The sequence below is a fragment of the Notamacropus eugenii genome, chromosome 3 (assembly GCF_028372415.1).
Source record: "Notamacropus eugenii isolate mMacEug1 chromosome 3, mMacEug1.pri_v2, whole genome shotgun sequence".
Classification (NCBI taxonomy): Eukaryota; Metazoa; Chordata; class Mammalia; order Diprotodontia; family Macropodidae; genus Notamacropus; species Notamacropus eugenii.
Window position 1 is genome coordinate 170,589,735 of NC_092874.1, and position 22,844 is coordinate 170,612,578.

Genomic DNA, 22,844 nt, shown 5'->3' on the forward strand with positions numbered 1-22,844 from the left:
AAGAAAAGGTTTTGAGGGCCATTAGGCTCCTTTTATGTGGCAAAGCACCTGGTACTGAATCTATTACAGCTGAGATTTACAAGGTAGGGGGACCATTGCTCATACAAAAGCTGACTGAAATTTTCCAGGTTACATGGCAAGAGGAGGTTATCCCCCAGGAGTTCAAGGATGCCTCCATTGTCCATCTCTATAAGGGTAAAGGGAATAGATTTGTCCTGCGACAATCACAGGGGAATCTCTCTCTTAGTCATTGCTGGCAAAATTCTTGCTAGAGTTCTTCTTAATGTGTATGAATATATATATATATATATATATATATATATATATATATATATGATCAATTGCTGTTCCCCAGTAGACAAGTAGTCAAAAGGATATGAACAAACAGTTCGTAAAAGAATTGCAAAGTATTTACGTTGACATGAAAAAAATTCTCCAAATCACTAATAATAAGAGAAACACAATTCCAGACAATCCTGAAATTTTATCTTATAACCTTTGAACTGGTAAAGATGACAAAAAATGGCAATATTCAATATTGGAGAGGTTGTGGGAAGGTAAATGTGCTGATGCATTTTTAGTGGAGCTGTGAAATGTTACAACCATTTTGGAAAGCATTTTGGAATTATCACCAATATAAGTGATTAGGATATTCATACCCTTTGAACCCTGAACAGTTAATTTAACCTTTCTGTGTTTCAGTGTCCTCATCTATAAAATGAGGGTTCCTTCTAGTTCTAAACCTATGATTTATTACTTTCATATACTAAAATGTGTTCAGTCATTTCCCACTTGATCAGCACTCACTTTGATTCTGTTGCTTTTTTTTTTTTTTTGCTAGTATACTACAACAACAACAAAATGCTGCTATAAATATTTGTGTACATATTTTCTCTTTGTCTTTGACCTTTTGGAGGTATACACCTAGTTGATTTCTCTTGTTCAAAGGACATGCAGTTTAGTATTTGGGGGGAGGGGATCATAGTATAATTCTAAATTACTTCAAGAGTTACTTCAAGAACAATGGGCAGCTCCACCTAGCTTGCCTGAAACTCCTCCAGCTGTGTTATCTGTACAAATATGATTTACAGTGGAGGTGGAACCTCAGAGTTGCTTTCATTTGTATTTTGTCTTATTATTAGTGCTTTGGAATGTTAAAAAAATAAGACTGTTAATAACTTGGATTTCTTTTGAAAACTACCTGTTTATATCCTTTGACCATTTATCTATTGGAGAATGGTTCTTTGTGTGTTTGTGTATTCCTTTTATGTCTTAGATATCAAACATTTATCAGAGGGAATTTGTTCCAATTATTATTTCTAGTTAGTAGTTTTCTAATTTTTGCTTTTCATTTTGTAAATAAGTTTATACTTTTCATGTATTTTTGTTACTAAGAGGAAGGGCATATAAAGATTCAGTAACTACATTTTTCAGCAAATGTTCAACTTAATTGAGGTAATAGTCTATTTTAAAAGGATGGAGAGTACTGAATAGAACATATAGTATTATGTTATCTTAATGGATTTAGATAAATCTATTACTCTAGTGACAGGTATAGGGGCTTTAATAGTCTTATGAAAACAGTTTCATGGCTTGTAAAAAACAAAAACAACCTTCCCCACGAGCACCTTCATGATGTTATTAGTGATTATGATTGAAATTGTCCCAGATCTTTTTGCATCTTAGTTAAAAACTCAGAAGTGTATATTTATTTAGGATAATGGTCAAATATGATACAATTACATGCTGTTTCCTCTAATTTTTATAATATTAATAAAAAGAGATAGTGTTGCTTTCAGTATAGATATCCTTAATATATAATTTAATCTGGTTCAAATACTCTTCTTGATATCCCTCTCCAAAGTATCATTTCTACTTCTGTTGTATGTCAGTGTTCAAATGTGGCAATTCCTATGTCATGGATGTATGAAGATAGATTCCTATGAAAACATTGACTTTTTATTTTGCATTCCTTTGTTATATTTCATCTATATTTATGAATGCACTTGGGAGTCATGTAAATTATTTGAGTCTTTGTTTAAATTTATATTATCTTCCATTATTTTTGTGCAGTTTTGTACCATAATACCTCTCATAATTTTTTTTTACTTTCATACTCCACAGAATGTTTTGCAAATGAAATTTTTATTCTAAAATAGCCATCTCTTTACACTTGTGAAGATCAAATATTTGCTTGTTGATAGGGTTTGGACTCTTTGGGCCTCTTTTTTTGTGGAAACTTTTATATTCATTAAACTTTTGAAGGAAATGGTGATATTTAGGGTTTTATAGCTTTTTTTCCCTCTTTCCTGCTTTTCTGTATGGGAGGACTTTTTGACCTATTACTATTGACAGCATCACCATCCTTATAGTCTTTCAGAATTGCAACCCACGTATCATTCTAGACTTCCCACTGTCTCATCCTGCAAGGATATGTATTGTCTTTTTGACTTTGACCTTTTGGAGGTATTATGACTGTTGCTAAGGTCTCTTGATTTTACCTTTGCAACATTTTTTTGATCTCCTCTGAAACTGCTATCACCCTGGTGCAGGCCTTAATCATCCCATGCTTAGACTATTGCAGTAGCCTGCTGTTTGGTTTGCCTGCCATAAGTGTCTCCTCATTCTAGTACATCCTCCATTCAAAGTGATTGCCAAAGTGATTTTCCTAAAGCACAAATCTGACCATGTCACCACTATTCCCCCAGAAATTCTGGTGGATCCACACCACCTCTAGGATTAAATATAATATCCTCTGGTGCGCAAAGCCTTTCATAACCTATGACTTCACACTCTTCACCCCCTCCCCCCCTTACCTTATGTCATGCCACATGTTCTTTCATTCAGTGACATTGGCCTACTTACTGGTCCTTGAGCAAGTAACCCCACTCTCGGTTCTGGACATTTTCACTGGCTGTCCTCTATCCCTCAAATGCTCTCTCTCTTTACTTGCCTGGCTTTTTTCAAGTCTTAGATAAAGTCTTACCTTCTGGAAGAAACCTTATCCAGTCCTCCTTAATTTTCATGCCTTCCCTCTGAGCCTGTTCCTAATAATTTATCCGATATATAACTTGTCATACATAGTTTATTGCATGGTATCTTCTTCATTAGATTGTGAGCTCTTTTAGGACAGGTAACAGACTTTTTGCTTTGTATCTTCTCTTCACACAATGCCTGACACATAGTAGGTGTTTAATAAATTCTTATTTTCTGACCAGGTTAAGGTGAAATTGTTGCAGTGGTTTACGTTGTCTACTGCTCATTAGTCTTCTGTTTTCATGATTTTTTAGTCCTTGTTCTTTTAGATGATCTGACCACATATGTATATATAGACGTAACTTTCCTGTTAGTAACTTTGTTTCTTTTTAAGGTCAGTTTCTTTTTTCTTTTTCTTTCTTTCTTTCGTGTGTGTGTGTGTGTGTGTGTGTGTGTGTGTGTTTTTGTTTGGTGTTTTTCATGTCCCATGTCTTCTGCTTCTATTCTGGAAAAATTATTCATGAAAACTAGGCTTCTGTGTAGCCAACAAACTGGAGTCTCTATTTCCAATATATTTTTTTGCCATTTTATCTTTTATACTGAAATCATCTTGTATGAAAATATATGTTGATTTGATTTGGATTATTTTATCAAGTTCTTTATAGATTTCTTCTTCATCCTCTACATTGTATGTTGGTATGTAAATTATCTTCATGATTTTCTTACTATTTATATTCATTATGAACTCTGTAAGATAAAATGATCATGTGTTCCTTGAAACAAGGAACAAATATCCTTGTTTCCTCTGAGCATATGATGAATAAACATTAACAACTCCTTTATTTTCCTCTCCAAGGAGAACTCATAATTCAACCTTCCATTCACTTGCAACTTCTTTTTGTCTTTGGCTTCATTTATGATGAGAACATTTAGAGTTAGAAGTTAGACTTTAAAGGTAATTGAATCCAATCTCCTCATTTTATAGGTGAGGAAGTTAAGGTACAGAGAGTTTGAGTTGTCCAGAATCTTATAGTCAACAAATGTTTGACTTTAGATTTAAGCCCAGGTCTTTATCCACTATGTAGAGTTGCCACTCAATATTTGTGAACCTTTTTTTTTCAGTAATGTGTCAATTCATTACTGATAGGATCATAAAATTATAGCTCTAGAGCTGGGAGAGATCTCAAAGTTTATCTATTCCAACCTCTCTTTAAAGATGAGCAAAATTGCACAAAGGTTTCACATTTCATGATTAAGCAAATATTTTCAAGGTGGCTTTGAAAGGGTATAATTTTTAGTGCCCTGTCATTTGCTACTCTTCCATTCTTAATGAGAGTAGAATAGGAGCCTGCACAAGTATGAGGTCCTTTATTTCTTTTTCTTTGTTTCATGGATTGTCATAGCTAAATAGTTCATCTTCTAATGACCAAACTACTAGTTATGAGCCTCTCATTTCTTAGGCTATTCCTTGGTTTTAAGGTAGACTCATTCTGTTTCTGGTATAGTACTTGAAGAATTAATAATATTGTAGAGACCACTAGCACTTAACATTTATCTTGTCTAGCCTTTGATAACTCACTGAAAGCACTGAAACTACTTAAGAATCTATCTCAAGGAGAAGATTTCAAAAGAATGAAACCCCCCCCCCCCACCATAGTTGATAGTAATGATCCTACAGTTGGTCTTTATAAAATATTTATAAGAATGATTTAGATCATGACTTAACCTTTTTTTTTTAATCTCATGAACCCTCTGGGCAAACTGGAAGTCTCTGGGTACTTCAGAATAATGTTTTTTATTTTTAATGCATTTGCATTATAAAAAAATAAAGGATTTCAAAGGAAACTAAATTATATTGAAATATTGAAATATCAGTGTATCTGAGAAGCCTTAATGCAGTTTTAAGCTCTTAAAGCTGACAGGGACACCTTGTAAAATTATCAAAACATAAGAAAAAACCGGGTAAGTTCATGAATCCTGGGTTTAGATGCTTATGGTGTACATCATTGATACGCATGAGAGATACAGCAATTGGGCATTCACAAACAAGTAAGTGGGGAGCAGTTTTATCTTCATGTCTCTAGTTCTTAGCCTGGCACTTAATAAAAGCTTAATAATTGCTTCTTGGTAGATTGACTATGTCTTGACAATCACATAATTTACTGAAAGGCACATAGAATACAAGAACTTGCTGTGTATTTGTTGATCTTTTAAAAAGGATATGAATTGGTAAAGCCAATTGCAGCTTTAAAAATTTCTTCCAGCTAGGAGACACTCATGTGCATATTAAGATCAAAGAAGATTACTTGATGGATGTAACTACAGATACACCTTTGTTCATTATTAATGTAAAATACATTACAGTACAGGCCAAGATTGCTGCCTGAGTAGAGGCAGGCAGTCTAACTCCTACATACCTTCTCCAGCAAAAAGTTAAAAATCATGTTAGACTTAATGAAAATCTGTAGTAACTTCTTCTCTTCCCCAAATGCACAAAAAGTCATTTTGCTAGAAAAGGCAGAGCATAAGCAGACAAGACCGTGGCCTCGCAATATGACCAGAGAGGAGTCAGAGATGTATAACCTGTGTTGCTGTGTATCCTAAGGCAGCAAGAGTGGAGGGCTCTGCAGGAGAGGCTTGGGATAATTGGAGGGGTACAGCACTACTCGGAGTAACAGTGATCAGCACAAGCACTGAAATACTCAGGCCAGGATAGCCCCATGCCCAGGAGCTCCAAGATCCTGAGATACCAGAGAATTCCCTGAAGAGCTAGTGCTCTGAAATGCAAAAATTCAGGGGGCCAAAGCTCAGTTGGAATAGATCAGCCTATACTCCATGTGACCTAAGATGAGACCAAGCAGGGCTGATGATCCTACCCTAAAGCACAGCAGGGAGTGCAGCCTCATATAAAACCCCATTCAGAGACTAAGGCTGGAGAGATGGGTAAATCAAAGACAATGAATACTCTAAAGAATTATTGTATATACAGAAATACTTAAATTTCAGCCTACAAGAAAATAACCCTGTTAACAACTGCAAAATGAAACTCAGAACAAAAAAATGAATTTTCCATTATGACTGCATGAATATCTTAAAAGAAATGGAACAAGATAAAAAGTAAAATAAAAACTATTGAGGAAAAAATAGGAAGATGATTAAATAGCTTAGAAAAGAAAATGGTAAACATTATTTAAGTAAGAGATCTACAAGGGAATAGATGCTGTTTGAGCATTCCTGATGACAAAACTATAGCTGTATAGGAACTGTAAAAGGCAAATGACAAGAATCAAGACAAAACAAGGGAGGTAAATTTATTTAATAGTTGGAAGGGTCTATATAATAGTAAGGTAACCATCTAATAGGGAGAGAAGGAAAACAAGTGTCTCTCTTCAGAACCTTTTTCAAAGGATATTGAGGGAATTAAACAAGAAAAACTGAAGACCAAGGGGAATATTGGTTTTGTTCTGAGAGTGTTGAGAAGAGGAGGTAAAAAAGAGGAATACATTAAGACAGGGGAAATAATGGGTGGATCTGGTATTTCTCATAGTAGAGAGATGCAAGAGAAGAGTATACTGACAGAGGAAGGGATGGGAGTGCGGGCATCATATGAACTTTAGTCTTATCTGAGTTGTACAAAGGAAGGCTGAATACACATACACAATTTGGTGTATAAATAACATCAAATTAACTGGGAAATAGTAAGAAAAGCAGGAACTTAAAGGGGAAGATTTACTAAAGAGAAAAAGGTCACAAGCAAAACAAACTTCCTGATCCTTCTTGGTACATAATTTATTAACTAAATAAATACTTATTAATTCAGGGAAGAGTTTAAAAATACATGTGTGTAAAATATATTAAAAATAACTATTAAAGATTTGAACCAATACCATGAATTTCCTCTTTAATCAGATTTTCTGTTTAGAATATATTTGGAACCTAGAAGAATGGAGTAGTTAAAAATAATCAGATATATTTAACTTAATGAAAATATTACTCTGTGAATTATAGTATTATGTATTATCAACAGTGTCAGTTGAGTGTTCTGTTGAGTTTTTATATAGTCTTTAAACTTTGAAATATATTTGAAAGTTAGTTTTATTCTAGATTTTAAGTTATTTTTAGCCTTTTTCCTTTCCCATAATACCCTTTATCAAACCAAAGTGGATTCAGTAGGTGAGATGTTTCGTATTTACACTAGATGGAGTGTTTTATTGCTTTACTTATTTTGGGATGGAGGAGGAAGATGAATTAAAAATTAAAGATACTAAACTTTTAGTTTGGTGGTTTTCTTGTATAGGAGAATGAAAATGTTATTTGTATTGTGATATTATGGGGCTAAAGAGTTAAATCAATATTTTGTTTTAAAATGTGAAGATGAATGTTCGTTTAGAAATAGAGATTAATTTTGAAGTGAACTTATTTTTTCAACTCTTTGAATTTCAGGAACCTCCATTACTTCATCTTGAGGTGGAAGTAACTCTGGGTTCTTAAAGGCTTTGGCAGTATAGCACAAATTCTCTCAGATCCTCGCAACCTCTTAAGGTTTTGAGGAGAGAGAATTTGATGGACTGTGAATCTGCTAATCAAAGGCCAGCCTGGCTAAATTTGGAGAGGTTTATAATCAAATGAATGACCTAGATGATGACTATTTTTTCCATACACAGCAACTAATGTGCAGTGTATATGGCATAGGAGAAAATTGATTTGCATTAGTAGAGGGTGTCTCTACTATGCAATTTAAGTGCTAAAGTAATGTAACTAAAGAATATTTGAAAAAATTGTAACATTGGAGTTTTGAAAATAACATGTTGCTACTTTCCTTTCTTGTTTAGGACATGTATTCCTTTGAGACAGAAGATCTTAGTTTAATACCTTACTTGGATGACATAAAGAGATAATTCCAGTCATGAGTAAGTACAGTTCTTTTTTTTTATTTTGGACATCTCAGTAGAATCTCTATTGTTGTAGCTTTCTTAAATATTAAGTTGCAGTGAGACAGTAGGAAATTTGTCTTGAATAGTAAGGCTATTATACTGTATTCAAGTATGATTTTTATATACTTGTAAATTGGATCTCATTTGTAGCTAAGATGGATTGATATCTTTTTAGGTAGTACGCTGTTAAAAGGTACAAGTATATCTAAAATATATATTTTGCTAATATACTTTGAGAAGTTTGTATTTAAGGTGATGAAAATTTAATTCATCAGCTACGTGTATTACATTAATACTTTATCTTAAACATATTTCTCTTAACTATTGGAAAATGATTTTTGGTGAAAAATATGTAGGAAAAAATGAAAATTAGTGAGTTACATCAGATGTTTCTTATTAAGTGTAATCAAGGTATAACATAACATTAATATTACAACATATCACTAACTTTGAACAGGAGTAGTATCTTAATTGTTGAAATAAAATAACAACATTACATGATGACAAAGATAATATTTTCCTACCTTTTTGGGGATAGAGAAAGTAATATTTTCCCCTAAATCTTGTGGAATTTTTGTGTCATCTCAGAATTGACTATAATTTTAAAATTCTGTTGAGATATGACTCAAGGTTTTGGCAAAATTTTTTTTATTTGAAAAATGATATTAGGATTCTAGTCTTTGGGGAAAATATTCATGTAGAATATACATGTGTGCATATATACTTAATATGTGCACATGTTAATTTCCATGTGTTCAGCAGAACACAAAAACTTTTTAAAAATCTATTTAGCTTTTTTCCATTTTTAGAAATTGGTTTTGTATTTTGGAATAATATCCAAGATTTCTAGACTTTAAAGAGGACACCAACCATAGCTTAAGAAATATGTGCTGGTAAAAATGACATGTAAATAATCAGAACTTGAGTAAGGCCAACATTCCATCATTTGACTTTTATGTTAAAAGTACTTTAAAATTTAGTTTATTTTTGTGTTCTGTAATGTAGCTGTCATTCAGCTCGATAGTTCTCTTTGTTTTAGTTATTAGCTTGAGAGCTTAAAAACACAGGCTTTGTTTTTGTGAAGCCCTTGAAGGTTATGAGTCCTTTAATGACTAGAACAATATTGTTGCTATGAACTTTTTGTGGGTACATTTCCAGTAAAGCAAGGCAAAATTATTTGAGAATTCTGGCAAACAAGTGAATTTAAATATAAGATAGCAATAGGGACTGGACTTATGATTTCACATATTCATATAGGGAACTTTCTTCAGTGAGGAAGCTCTGTCTGCCAAAAGAGAGTCTCAGCTATTCTGCAAGTGATAGAGTAGTCAATTTGTAGCAAATGTGGGACCTGAACCCAGGGTTTCCTAATTCCAAGGCCAGTTCTGTGTTCGCTAAGCCAGGCCATCCCTCAAATAGAATTAGAAAGCCCTTTTAATCTTCCTTCCAATAGAATCAAATAGAATATATTGAAATACAGTGAAGATGGGCATCTGAATTAATACAAGAAACAAAAGAAGGGAATGCAATTGTAATAGAGGCAGAAAACATTTTTATGGGGTTCAAGCATTTTATAGATAGTCTTAGTTAAATTATCATATTTTGTTTAACTGTTAGTTTGCTTGGGCAAACCTGCAACCCTACTTTGCTTTCACCAAGCACTTTCTCTCTGCCATCTTAAGTGTTGCTGACTGCTGTTGGAGAAAGTTATACAGCTATGCTGACTGGGTCTACTACGACTATGTTACTATATCTCAGTTAAGCTCTTACTTCTGTTTGATAAGGTTTTTATTTTCTTGTGAATGAGTCTATCATACTTCCCACTGGGGCTACTATAAACTTTATTTTTCTTCTCAAGTCTTCTCAAGACTTGAATCTCCATTTTTAGCAAAAGATCTCACCTCTTAATTTGCTGAGAAAGAGGCTTGTTTAAAACTCCCTCATTTTCCCCTCCTATTCCACATATCTCCTCTTTTGCTTTACATTGTGAAGAAGATACTCTTTTCCTTGTACTACTAGCTACTTGTGCCCTTGATCTCATCCCATGCTATTTAAGACTTCGATCATTTCTGCTTTCATTTTTGATCTTTGTTGTTGTCTCTGTCTGTGCTCATATCTGTCTTCCCTTTATAAAACCTTTACTTAATCTTGCCACCTCCTTATATTTTCATATGTATCTTCTACCTTTTATAGCCAGATTCCAGAAAGCACTCTATACTCAATCACCATCCTTTTCTGAACTCGTAGTAAGTTTCTGGACCAAGTGTATAATAATTTTACTTTACTTATGACCACCTTTCATCTTCCATTTGATGGTTTCTATCAGTGAGAGCAAATGTTACTTGTCAACGTCTATATGGTTTATATATTATCTCATTTTATCCTCACAATAGCCTTGTCAGATAAGTGCTATTATCATCATATCTATTTTTACAATCAAGGAAACACGCTAAGAGATTAAGTGATTTGCAAAGAAACGCATAGCTAGTAAGTGTATAGCAATTTTACTTAACTTGTGACCACCTTTCATACCATTTCAACCATTTCATTTATGGTTTCTACCAGTGAGAGCAAATGATTTCCCTTGACATTGTCTGTTTTTATTGCTGAAAACTGCTGCCATCTGTAATGTGGCAATATAATGTTAGTGGATAGACTGCTGTTCTTGAAGTCAGGGAGGACTTGAATCCTGTCTCTGACACTTAGTAGATATGTGACTATGGGCAGTTCATTTAACCTTTTTGAGGCTCAGTTGTTTTATCTGTAAAATAGGGATTAAAATCATATATACCCAGTGCCATGATATCTAAGTATTTAGAGAAAAAGCTGACTGGATTATGAGAAAATCTAGATCATAAAGCAATAATTGTAGTTGACTTAAACATGATCTTTTAAGAATGAGGCAAACTTAACAGAGTTAGGAGATAATTGAGAAAGAAATTAGGGGCCAGTACAATATTTAAAAAATAGATATGAGAGACTTTTAGTGATTTTAAATGGGAATATTAAGGACTATACTTTTTTTTTTTTTCAAAATTCTGTTATACCTGTATAAAATCTGATCATGTTCTGGATCATAAAGAACTGAAAAAAAAAAAAAAAGGGAAAACTTTACGAATTATAGGGATAGAGATAGAAACTGTACCTATTGTAGAAATAGGGAACTTCCAGATGAGGAAACTCCTCTTACCAGAGCAGGTCAGAAAAAATGTACCAGTAATAACAGGGATAAAGTTTTTCAGGCCAGAAAACTTTCTCTGCAGCTTTAAGTTGTAAGAGAGCTGCTTAGAGCACTGAGAAATTGAGAGCACTGAGAAAATGCCTAGGGCCATTGAACTAGTATGCATTAGAAGACTTCCAGTATTGAAAGCCATTACTCTATCCAATATGACATGACTACCTAAGAGGTATGATCAAAAGACACACAATTAGAGACTAAATAATGCTATCCTGAAAAGAGTAGATATCATAGAATAAGATATCATAGAACAAATAGGGGTAGGAGCAACATTTGTGCAATCTAGGCAAGATGGTTCCCCCCCCCCCCCCAAAGACAATGAAACCATCTTTGAGGCTTCATTAAATTGGTTCAGGTAAGTAAGATTTGAACCATTGACATAACTTTCTGATCATTTAAATATAAAAATCTAGTGTATGATAAGTCTGGAGCTTCTCAGATTTGATGGACTTCCTGCTGTCATTTGAATTATTTGATAGAGCAGGTCTCCAAATAGAGTGAAAAGGGTCTATGTCCAACTGAAGCAGCACTGTATGTTTGCTGAATATCCTTTCCATGCTATTAAGTTAACATTCTTTACTTAAATGTTATATGATTTAGAAATCTTTCATTTGATTCTAATCCTGAGCCTGACCCACCAGGTTGGCCTGAATCAGGCTTGGCCCCAGAGCACAAATTACCATTTAAGAAAATGATAGGTGATGTAATCTACCAGAATTTTTAGATATAGCTAGAGTATCCCTTGGAAGAAAGTTTATATCTTTAAACATTTATATTAATAGAATAGAGAAATAGTGAGTCAATGATTTGAGTATTCAGTGAAATTGAATAGGAGAAAGTACAGTATGGCTTGTTTCCTTTGACCTAATATCAGATATTTATCTCATCAATTTCAAAATGTATTGCTCAATAAATTATATTATTCTTTTACATAGTTGACTGTGCTAGAATGTTTAAAAGATACACTTAATATTCTGGTGTACTGACTCCCTTTTATTGATGTTAAATTCATATTACTAAATAATTTTGAAATTACAAGCTTATATATATTCCTTGATATTTTTCATTTCTCACACATACATGAAAGTACAGCTCAGTAAGTGATGATAATTGTCTGTTCTTATAGCCAGTCAATTTGCAATTCCTACAAATGGTTATGAGATCCAGTATTTTCCACAGAGCCTGTGGACAGCTGTGTCATATCATTTTTTGGATAGGATAAAAAGAGACATTTGGCATAAAGAATTTGATGTTATGAATATATGTGATAAACAATATTGTGTAGCTGTCTTCTTCTTTCCAAGAAGTATGAAATTGCTATTAAATTATAGCACCACCCTCCTTCCAAAAGCACTCTAAGACTTCCATCTTTTTTGGTCTTTAGAAATTATAGAAAAACATCTGTAGGGGGGCGGAGCCAAGATGGCGGAGTAGAAAGACGCACATACACATAGCTCTGAACCCACAACCCATAGAATGGCTACAGGGAAGTAACTCACGGCGAATTCCGCACCCAGAGGCCACGGAACATTGGAGCGAGGGAGATTTCTGTTCCAGAGAGACCTGCAAACCTCTCGCGGGGGGGTCCTTCGCGCAGCGGACTGGGCGCCGGGACTGGGAGCTGAGTGCAGCCCTGCCGCGGCCGCGGCACCGAGAGGAAAAGATCCGAGCAGGCTTCACAGACAGGATCTCCAGCGGCCACGCGGGTCCCTCCACCCACAGAGGGATCTGCAAACCTCTCGCAAAAGGTCCGTCGCGCTGCAGACACAAAGCCCAGCCCAGACCTGCTGCGGCCACGGCTGCGGCACCGAGAGAAACAGATCCGAGCAGGCTTCAGGGACGGGATCTCCAGCGGCCGCACAAGTCCCTCCACCCACAGGTGACAGGGGTGGGTGAGAGAGTCTCTTTGGCGGGTCGAGAGGGGAGTGGGGTGCCCCCATAATTCAGGCCCCCCCCCCCCCCCGGGAGGTAGAAGCTGAGAGGCGGCTGCAGACAGGGGCTCCTCAAGCGGGCGGGAGCCTGAATCCATTGCGGAAGGTCTGTGCATAAACCCCCTGAGGGAACTGAGCCTGAGAGGTGGCCCTGCCCCGACCTCAGCACCAGAACATAATCTCATACTGAATAGCAGCCCTGCCCCCGCCAAAAGCCCTGAGGCTGGAAGCAGCATTTGAATCTCAGACCACAAACACGGGCTGGGAGGATCAGGAGGTGAGGTGGGTGTGAGGAAAATATTCAGAGGTCAAGTCACTGGCTGGGAAAATGCCCAGAAAAGGGAAAAGAAATAAGACTATAGAAGGTTACTTTCTTGGTGAACAGGCATTTCCTCCCTTCCTTTCTGATGAGGAAGAACAATGCTTACCATCAGGCAAAGACACAGAAATCAAGGCTTCTGTGTCCCAGCCCACCCAATGGGCTCAGGCCATGGAAGAGCTCAAAAAGAATTTTGAAAATCAAGTTAGAGAGGTGGAGGAAAAGCTGGGAAGAGAAATGAGAGACATGAAGTCAAAGCATGAACAGCAGATCAGCTCCCTGCTAAGGGAGACCCAAAAAAATGTTGAAGAAATTAACACCTTGAAAACTAGCCTAACTCAATTGGCAAAAGAGGTTCAAAAAGCCAATGAGGAGAAGAATGCTTTCAAAAGCAGAATTAGCCAAATGGAAAAGGAGATTCAAAAGCTCACTGAAGAAAATAGTTCTTTCAAAATTAGAATGGCACAGATGGAGGCTAATGACTTTATGCAAAACCAAGAAATCACAGAACAAAGAGAGAAGAATGGAAAAATGGAAGATAATGTGAAATATCTCATTGGAAAAACAACAGACCTGGAAAATAGATCCAGGAGAGACAATTTAAAAATTATGGGACTACCTGAAAGCCATGATCAAAAGAAGAGCCTAGACATCATCTTTCATGAAATTATCAAGGAAAACTGCCCTGATGTTCTAGAACCAGAGGGCAAAATAAATATTCAAGGAATCCACAGAACACCGCCTGAAAGAGATCCAAAAAGAGAAACTCCTAGGAACATTGTGGCCAAATTCCAGAGTTCCCAGGTCAAGGAGAAAATACTGCAGGCAGCTAGAAAGAAACAATTCAAGTATTGTGGAAATACAATCAGGATAACACAAGATCTAGCAGCCTCTACATTAAGGGATCGAAGGGCATGGAACAGTATATTCCAGAAGTCAAAGGAACTAGGACTAAAACCAAGAATCACCTACCCAGCAAAACTGACTATAATACTTCAGGGGAAAAAATGGTCTTTCAATGAAATAGAGGATTTTCAAGTATTCTTGATGAAAAGACCAGAGCTGAAAAGAAAATTTGACTTTCAAACACAAGAATGAAGAGAACCATGAAAAGGTGAACAGCAAAGTGAAGTCATAAGGGACTTACTAAAGCTGAACTGTTTACATTCCTACATGGAAAGACAATATTTGTAACTCTTGAAACATTTCAGTATCTGGGTACTGGGTGGGATTACACATGCACACACGCTCACATACATAGAGACAGAGTGCACAGAGTGAATTGAATAGGATGGGATCATATCTTTAAAACAAAATGAAATCAAGCAGTGAGAGAGAAATATATTGGGAAGAGAAAGGGAGAAATTGAATGGAGCAAATTATCTCTCATAAAAGAGGCAATCAAAAGACTCATTAGTGGAGGGATAAAGAGGGGAGGTGAGAGAAAAACATGAAGTCTACTCTCATCACATTCCACTAAAGAAAAGAATAAAGTGCACACTCATTTTGGTAGGAAAACCTATCTCACAATACAGGAAAGTGGGGGATAAGGGGACAAGCAGGGTGGGGGGGATGATAGAAGGCAGGGCATGAGGAGGAGAGTGCAATTCGAGGTCGACACTCATGGGGAGGGATAGGATCAAAAGAGAATAGAAGTAATGGGGGACAGGATAGGATGGAGGGAAATATAGTTAGTCCTATACAACACAACTATTATGGAAGTCATTTGCAAAACTACACAGATATGGCCTATATTGAATTGCTTGCCTTCCAAAGGGAAGGGGTGGGGAGGGAGGGAGGAAGAGAAGTTGGAACTCAAAGTGTTAGGATCAACTGTCGAGTAATGTTCTTGCCACTAGGAAATAAGAAAAACAGGTAAAGGGGTATAGAAAGCTATCTGCCCCTACAGGACAAAAGAGAAGATGGAGACAAGGGCAGAGAGGGATGATAGAAGAGAGAGCAGATTGGTCATAGGGGCAATTAGAATGCTTGGTGTTTGGGGGGGGAGGGGATAAAAGGGGAGAAAATTTGTAACCCAAAATTTTGTGAAAATGAATGTTAAAAGTTAAATAAATAAATTTAATAATAATAAAAAAAAAAAATTATAAAAAAGTTTGGTGTTATGCTTTCAGGGAAAATGGGAAATATTGTTTCCTTTGTCAGTTTCTTATCTTCCCTGAAGTCTGAAGTTTTACAGGAGTATGAAGGAGCACAAATTTAGAGCTAGAAGGGAGCTTAAAGGTTATCTATTCCAGTATCTTTTTTTTTCAGTGAATAAATTGAGGCCCAGAGAGATTAAGCAATTTGCCCAAGGTCATATAAGGTCCCATCAAATTAGAAGATCCAGGATTCAAATCCAAGACTTCTCTGTTCAAGCTTTGGTCAGGAAATTGCCGTAGTTTATTCTTTTCACTTTAAATCCCAAACCACAAATTTATTGACTTTTTTACCGAAAAATTTTATTAAAAACCCAGAATTTTTTAAAAAATACTTTTTAATTGTGCCCTTGAAATTAGGAATAAAGTAAAATATGAAACTTATCATAGATAACTCTTTTTTAAATGTTTGCAGAAGGGAGAAATATAGTGTCTAGAACTTGGGAACCAACCATTCTCTTGTATTCTGCACAGTAGACTGCATCTGGGGTATTGTGTTTAGGGTACCAGATTTAAAAAAGCCCACCAGAAACATTGCTAAGCTGGAAGATATCTGGAGAAGGGCATTCAAGATGGTGAAAGTCCTTAAGTTCATGCTACATAAGGCTAAGTTGAAGGAACTGGGGAAGTTCAAATTAGAAAAGAGAAAGTTGGAGAGGTGATAGATGACTTTAAGTATCTGAAAGGATGTTATGTGCTAGATGAATTAGACTTCTTATAGATTGCAGAAGGCTGAGGTAGAAGCAGTAGGTCAAAATTACACAGAAGAAAATTAAACTTGATGTTAGGAAAAACTAGCAGAGCTATTCCAAAGTGGGCAGCCAAGTGGCGCAATAGATAGAGTGCAAGACCTAGAGTCAGGAAGACTCCTCATCTTCCTAAATTCAAATCTGGCCTCAGAGGCTTACTAACTGTGTGATCCCGGGCGTGTCATGTAATCCTGATTGTCTGAGTTTCCTTATCTGTAAAAGGAGCTGAAGAAGAAAATAGCAAACCATTCCTGTATCTTTGCCAAGAAAACCCCAAATTTGGTCATGTGGAGTTGGACATGACTGGAAAACAACTGAACAGAATTCCAAGGTGGCATGGATTACCTTGGAAGATGTGTGTTCTCTTACATCAAAGGTCCTCAAAGAAAGGCTGATGACTGCTTGTTGAATATGTTGTAGTTGGTAGCTACAGCAATAAAGAAGAGGAGATCTTGGAACACAATTTTCTGGAAAGCAAAAGATAAAGGTTTACGACCAAGAATCTCTTGCCCTTATAGACTAAGTACAGGGAGGTACAGTGGATAGAGTACTGGACCTGAAGGTGGGAAGACCTGAGAACAAATCTGGCATCATATATTTATTAGCTCTGTGATCCTGGGCAAGTTATTCAACCTGTTTGCCTCAAGTTTCCTTATTTTTGTAAAACTGGGGTAATAAGAGCACCTGTCTCCCAGGGTAGTTTGTGAATTTTAAATATGATAATTTGTGAAGTGCTTTGCAAACTTTAAAGTGCTTTATGAATACTGTTGTTATTATGTATAATCTTATAAGAAAAATGGACCTTATTTGGAATGAAGAACTTTGAGGTATTCTTAATGAAAATATAAGAGCTGAGAAGAGACATTGAAATGAACACACAGGGTCAGGGGAAAAAAAAGACAACTGGAAATATTTCGATGGGGCTATATGATATTAGTCATATATAATATATAATGTCAGTCTCCTTTAGTTCCATGTCCAGATCATGCCCCAGGGGCAGCTAGGTGGTGCAGATAGAGCACCAGTGCAGGAGTCAGGAGGACCTGAGTTCAAATCTCACCTCAGACACTTGACACTCACTAGCTGTGTGACCTTGGGCAAGTCACTTAACCCCAATTGCCTCATCCTGGGTCATCTCCAGTCATCCTGATGAATATCCAGATGGTCACTGGATTCAGATGGCTCTGGAGGAGAAATGAAGCTGGTGACCTGCACTGCCCTCCCTCACTCAAAACAAAGTCAAGTGCAAGTCATGTCATTGTTTCTCTGATGGCATGGTCTTCTTCGGCAGTGAAGGATGAACACACATACAGATGGTACCCTCTACCTTTGGTGTCCCACAGGGTTGGACTCTCTTATCTTCTTCCTCCATATTATATCACTTGGTAATCTTATCAGCTCCCCTGGACTTAATTACCATCCCGGAGCTGAAGATTCTTAAGCTACTTTATCCTGCTCCAACTTCTGTGCTCATCTCCGGCTTGTATTTCCAGATGCATTTCATACATCTGGAACTGGGTGCTCAGTAGACATCTTAAACTTAATATGCCCAAAACTAATATCTTTCCCCCTTAAAACCTTCTCTTCCCCCCACCTACCTTTCTTATTATTGCAGAGGGCAACACTATCCTCCCAGTCTACCAGGCTCACAGTCTTAAGTGTTATCCTTTGACTCCTCACTCTTTGTCACTTTCCCATATGTCTCCAGTTTGTTGCCAAGGTCAGTTGATTTCCCCTTTGTAACATCAGTCAAACGCCTTCTCTCCTGTAACACTGTCACTCCTTTGGTACAGGTCTTTATCACCTCACACCTGAACTATTGCAATAGCGTGTCCCAAGTCTTCATTTCAATCCATCTTCCATTCAGTTACTAAAGTAAATTTTCTTAGAGTGTGGATCTGATCGTATCACTCTCTTACTCAGTAAACTCTAGTGACTCACTGTCACCTTAAATACAAAATTCTTCCTCTATAGCCCAGCTCCTCCTACCTTTCCAGTGTTCTTACACCCTTTCTCCTACCACATACTTTTTGATCCAGTGATCCTGGTCTCCTGTCTCTTCCATGAACTCTCTCTCTCAGTTTTGGGTATTTTCTCTGACTCCCTTCATTCCTGAATTCTCTTTTTCCTCAACTCTGCCTGATTACTTCCTGCCTTCTTTTAAGTCCTGATTGTATTTTAATTGTATTTTACAGAAAGCCTTTCCCAATCCCTCTTGATTCCAATGCTTTTCCTCTGTTAATTATTTCTTGTTTATTCTGTATGTACCTTGTTTGTATATATGTATTTGCATGTTGTCTCTTCCATTAGAATGTGGGCTCCTTGAAAGGAGAATTGTGTTTTGCCTCTTTTGTATTCATACCACTTAGCACAATGTCTTGATATATGGTAGGTGTTTAATAAATGTTTATTGATCTATTGGTGTTGAAATGCTTGCGTTCTCATAGGAGAGTAAGAAATAAGACTCCCTTCAGAACCAGAATTCTAGGATCATTGATGGAGTTACGTAAGATAAATTGAAAGTTTGAGAATAGTTTTATTTGGTTTTGTTTGGCTTAAAAATAGAAAAATGGAAGAGAACATTGAATGTATTAGGGAGAAAAGGAGGAGGAAAGGGAAGGAATTACTGTCTCATATATTCAAGGTATGTAAGGCTAATATACAAACACAGAGTAAGTTGTTGGGGGAGCTAGTAGAATATAAACTTCACTTTCATTTTAATGGACAGAGGAGTGTTGAACACACACTCATACATATAGAATTTGATGTAGAAATAAATCAAACTTCACAGGGAAATGGATGGGAACAGAGAGAGGAGAGGGGAGAAGATGCTTAAGAAGAGAGATTAATCATAATAACTTTAAAGAGTGACTCCTGAAGAGAGGATGAAATGAAAAAAAAAAGTAAAAACGTGATTGAGGGCAGGGCTAGGAGAAATGAAAAAGAGCAGCACAACCAAAACAATTTCAGTTGGAAATCATAAATGTTATGTACACTCCTCTTTCACCAGCTTATTCCCCTTTGTAAAGCGGTACAGAAGGGGTGGAGTGGGATGAATAGAGGCCAGAATATACAAGGGTAGAAATCAGCAGTCATCATTGTGAACATGAGTGGAATAGACTCACTTTTAAATTGAAGAGGATAATAACACTATGTTCAAAAGAAGTTTGTTTGAATGATAAAGATTGATCTTAATGTAGACTCAGAAAAAGCAAGAGTGGCAAATATGAGATTGAGACAGGTTGATCTCATCAGCTCAGAAGTTCTGAGGTATACGGGGTAGAGGAAGAAAGAAGGTGGAGGTAAGAAAGGAGGGAGGGAGGGAGCCACAGAGAGAGAGAGATACTGAAACACCATAGATAATGAAAAAAATCAACACCATATATATATATATCAAGTAGTATATATGTATAGTATATATTATACATATCAAACATATTATATATTAAATAGTATAATGTATACATTATATATATGTTATGTATAATTAAAAGAAAATTTAATTGTAGGAGAAATGGAGAGTAAAATTAAAATAGCTAGGGGACTACAGTGTAATGCTTTGGATATAGTCAAACTTGACAAAAATTTAAAAGAGAAGTTAAAGATTAGAGCTTTATAATATTCTTATAAAAACTTACAAAGTTAGATATGATAGATCTCCGGCAATTACTGAACGGGAACAGAAAGGACTACACATATTTTTCAGCTGTTGTGGCATTTTTAAAAAGTTTTTTGTTTTGTCTTTCAAGACATTTGCAGATTACCCTAAGTCTGTGAATGGTTTTTTGTAACCCAACGAAACAAATAACAACTACAATGACCTCATCTTAAAATGCATGCTGTGTTTGACATTTGTAGTACCTTCTGAACCTCTTTATTTAAAAAAAATAATTAACAAATTTTTTCCCTTTCTCCCACCACAGCTCTCCTGCATAGTAAAAAAAAAAAAAAAGACAAATTTTATGTGAGAAATATGCAGAGTCAGCAAAACAAATTTCTTCATTGGTTTTATACACTGATGTCTCCTTCTGTGCTCTGAATCTGTTACCTCTCTCAGGATATGGATAGTGTGTTCAGTCATTGATCATTTGGCATTACAGCTGGTTATTGTGTTGTTAATAGTCCTTACAACTTTCAAAGTTGATTTTTTCTTCATATTTTTGTGGTTATTGTACAAATTGTTCTTCTGTTTTTCTAATTTTGTTCTTTATCCATTTTCTTATTTCTCTGATCATTTTTGGATATAAGTCTATCAGTGATATAATTGACCATACATTGGAGAACAAATACCTCATAAACATATGTAGAAAAGCAGAAATATTATACATGCTCTTTATTGATCATGAGGAATTCCATTAAATTGACACTGAATCACTAATGATTTTTTTCTTCCTGGAGCCTACATGGAGCTATGAACTAGACAGCGTTTTTTTCCCATTTTGAAGAAGGAGGGTTGTGTGGGCCTTTAGAGTGTAGCTCTCTCCCCATACCTACCTTTGAACTGGCCATATGACAGTTGACTGACTTCAAATTATATGAGTTAATTTTCTTATTTTTACATGAAGTTTCTTATATTTAACATTGAGATTTAAATAATATTGTCTCCTTATTACTTTAACAAAAATAGTGCCCTTCTCTATTTTTATTAGTGTTCAAAAAATTGTAATGGAAAACAAGAAGATTTAGATCCAAGTAGTTACTTTCTTTTAAAAGTTAATCAATTTTTTCATTGGTTTCTCCCCACCACCCCCATTTTTAATGTTATACTTCTCCCTTACCTACCCTGAATTAATAAATAAAAGTAGGAGGTAGTCTTTTTTTGGAGAAAAATAATAAATGAAGTAAACCATTAGCTAATTTGATTTATAAAAAGAAAGTAAACATAATTACCAATATTAAAAATGAAAAAGGTGTCTTTATACCCAATGAAAAAGAAATAAAAGCAGTCATTAGGAACTCTTCTCAACTCTTCTCATTCCAATAAAACTGACAGTCTAAATGAAATGGATGTATATTTATCAAAATATAAATTTCCCAGATTGATAGAACAGGAAATGGAGTCCTAAAATAACCCTATCTTAGAAAAAGCAATTGAATAAACTATAAATGAACTCCCCAGGTAAAAAAAATGTTTTTTAAAAAGCAGGACAATAATTTAAAAATGAATTCTACCAAACATTTAAAGAACAATCATTCCAGTACTACATAAACATTGAAAATACATTTGAAGAAAGGAACCTATTAAATTCCTTCTGTGAAATACTTAAAATCCCATGTGTATATGTATGTATATGTGTGTGTGTATATATGTATATGTATACACACACACACACACACACATATATATTATTCTCCTGTTTTTGTTAATTTTTTTCTCTATCAGTTTTCCTATTTTTCTGATCATTTTGGGGCATAAGTCTAGCAGTGGTATAATTGACAGCATATTAGGGAATAGTTTCTACCTCTGCCTTTTTAATTTCAGCTAAATTGTAATAGATTCTGCTCCAGCCCCATATTTTAACTCTCTTTATATTTTTCTATTTCAAGCGTCTTGTAAACAATATGTTGGGTTCTGGTTTCTAAATGCATTTTGCTATCCTTTTCCATTTTGTGAGTGAGTTTATCCCTTTCACATTCATAGTTATGATTACCAACTATATTTCTCACCATCCTACTGTTTTGTACTTATCTTTCTCTTTTTTCCTTGCCCTCTGTTTTGCTTCTAATTCCTTCCTTACCATATCTTTCCTCTTATTCCCCATTTTTCTTTTAACCCTGTTCTTTCTTATTTTCCTGTTCTGTATCTATGTTTTTATTTGTATTCTTCTATCTTTTAGCCAGTTCATATGAAGGTGAGGTTCAAGTGTCATCTGCTCCATTCAATTGCCATCTTCTTGTATAAAGTCTTTTTTGTGCACCCCATATTATGTGATAATTTCTCCTATTCTTTCTCTCCTTTCGTCCTCTCTCCTATTTCATTCCTGTTTCTCTCTCATGCCTTTCTTTTTTCATTTGAGATCATCCAAACAGTGGAATCACACCTCTGATGATGAAGTTCTGAGTTGCTCTATGTATCATCTTCCCATATTAGAAAGTAGACAGTTTAACCTTGTTTAGTCTTTGATGATTTCTCATTCATATTTACCTTTTTATGTATTTTTTGACTCCTTTGATGACATGTCACATTTTCTACTCAGCTCTGGTGTTTTCGTCAGGAATGCTTCAAGTCCCTTAGTTTGCTAAATGTCTGTTCCCCCCACCCACCTCAGTTTTTTGGGGTAGGTTATTCTTGGTTGTAAGCCATTTGCTTTTTGCAATAGCACATTCTAAGCTCTCTACTACTTTTTAATGGTGGCCTTTGTCTACGCTTGATTATGGCTTTTTACTACTTGAATTCTTTATTTCTGACTGCTAGCAATATTTTTACTTGACCTGGGAGCTGGATTTTGGTTGTATTGTTCCGTTGAGTTTTCTTTTCTTTAGTAATTGGCCAGTAGATTCTTTCTTTTGTTACTTAACCTCTGCTTCTAAGATATCTGGA

At 35.7% G+C, this 22,844-nt stretch overlaps 1 protein-coding gene across 4 annotated transcripts in view; it reads left to right on the forward strand.

Annotated features, from left to right (window-relative positions):
• Positions 1–22,844, forward strand: part of USP6NL (USP6 N-terminal like) — a 203,910-nt gene that overhangs the window by 12,313 nt on the left and 168,753 nt on the right. For all 4 annotated transcript variants that reach the window (XM_072653340.1, XM_072653342.1, XM_072653338.1 and 1 more), the window contains exon 2: positions 7,809–7,886. In XM_072653340.1, the coding sequence (XP_072509441.1) occupies positions 7,883–7,886 (4 nt within the window). In that variant the 5' untranslated portion in view covers positions 7,809–7,882. The remainder of the gene's footprint in view (positions 1–7,808; positions 7,887–22,844) is intronic.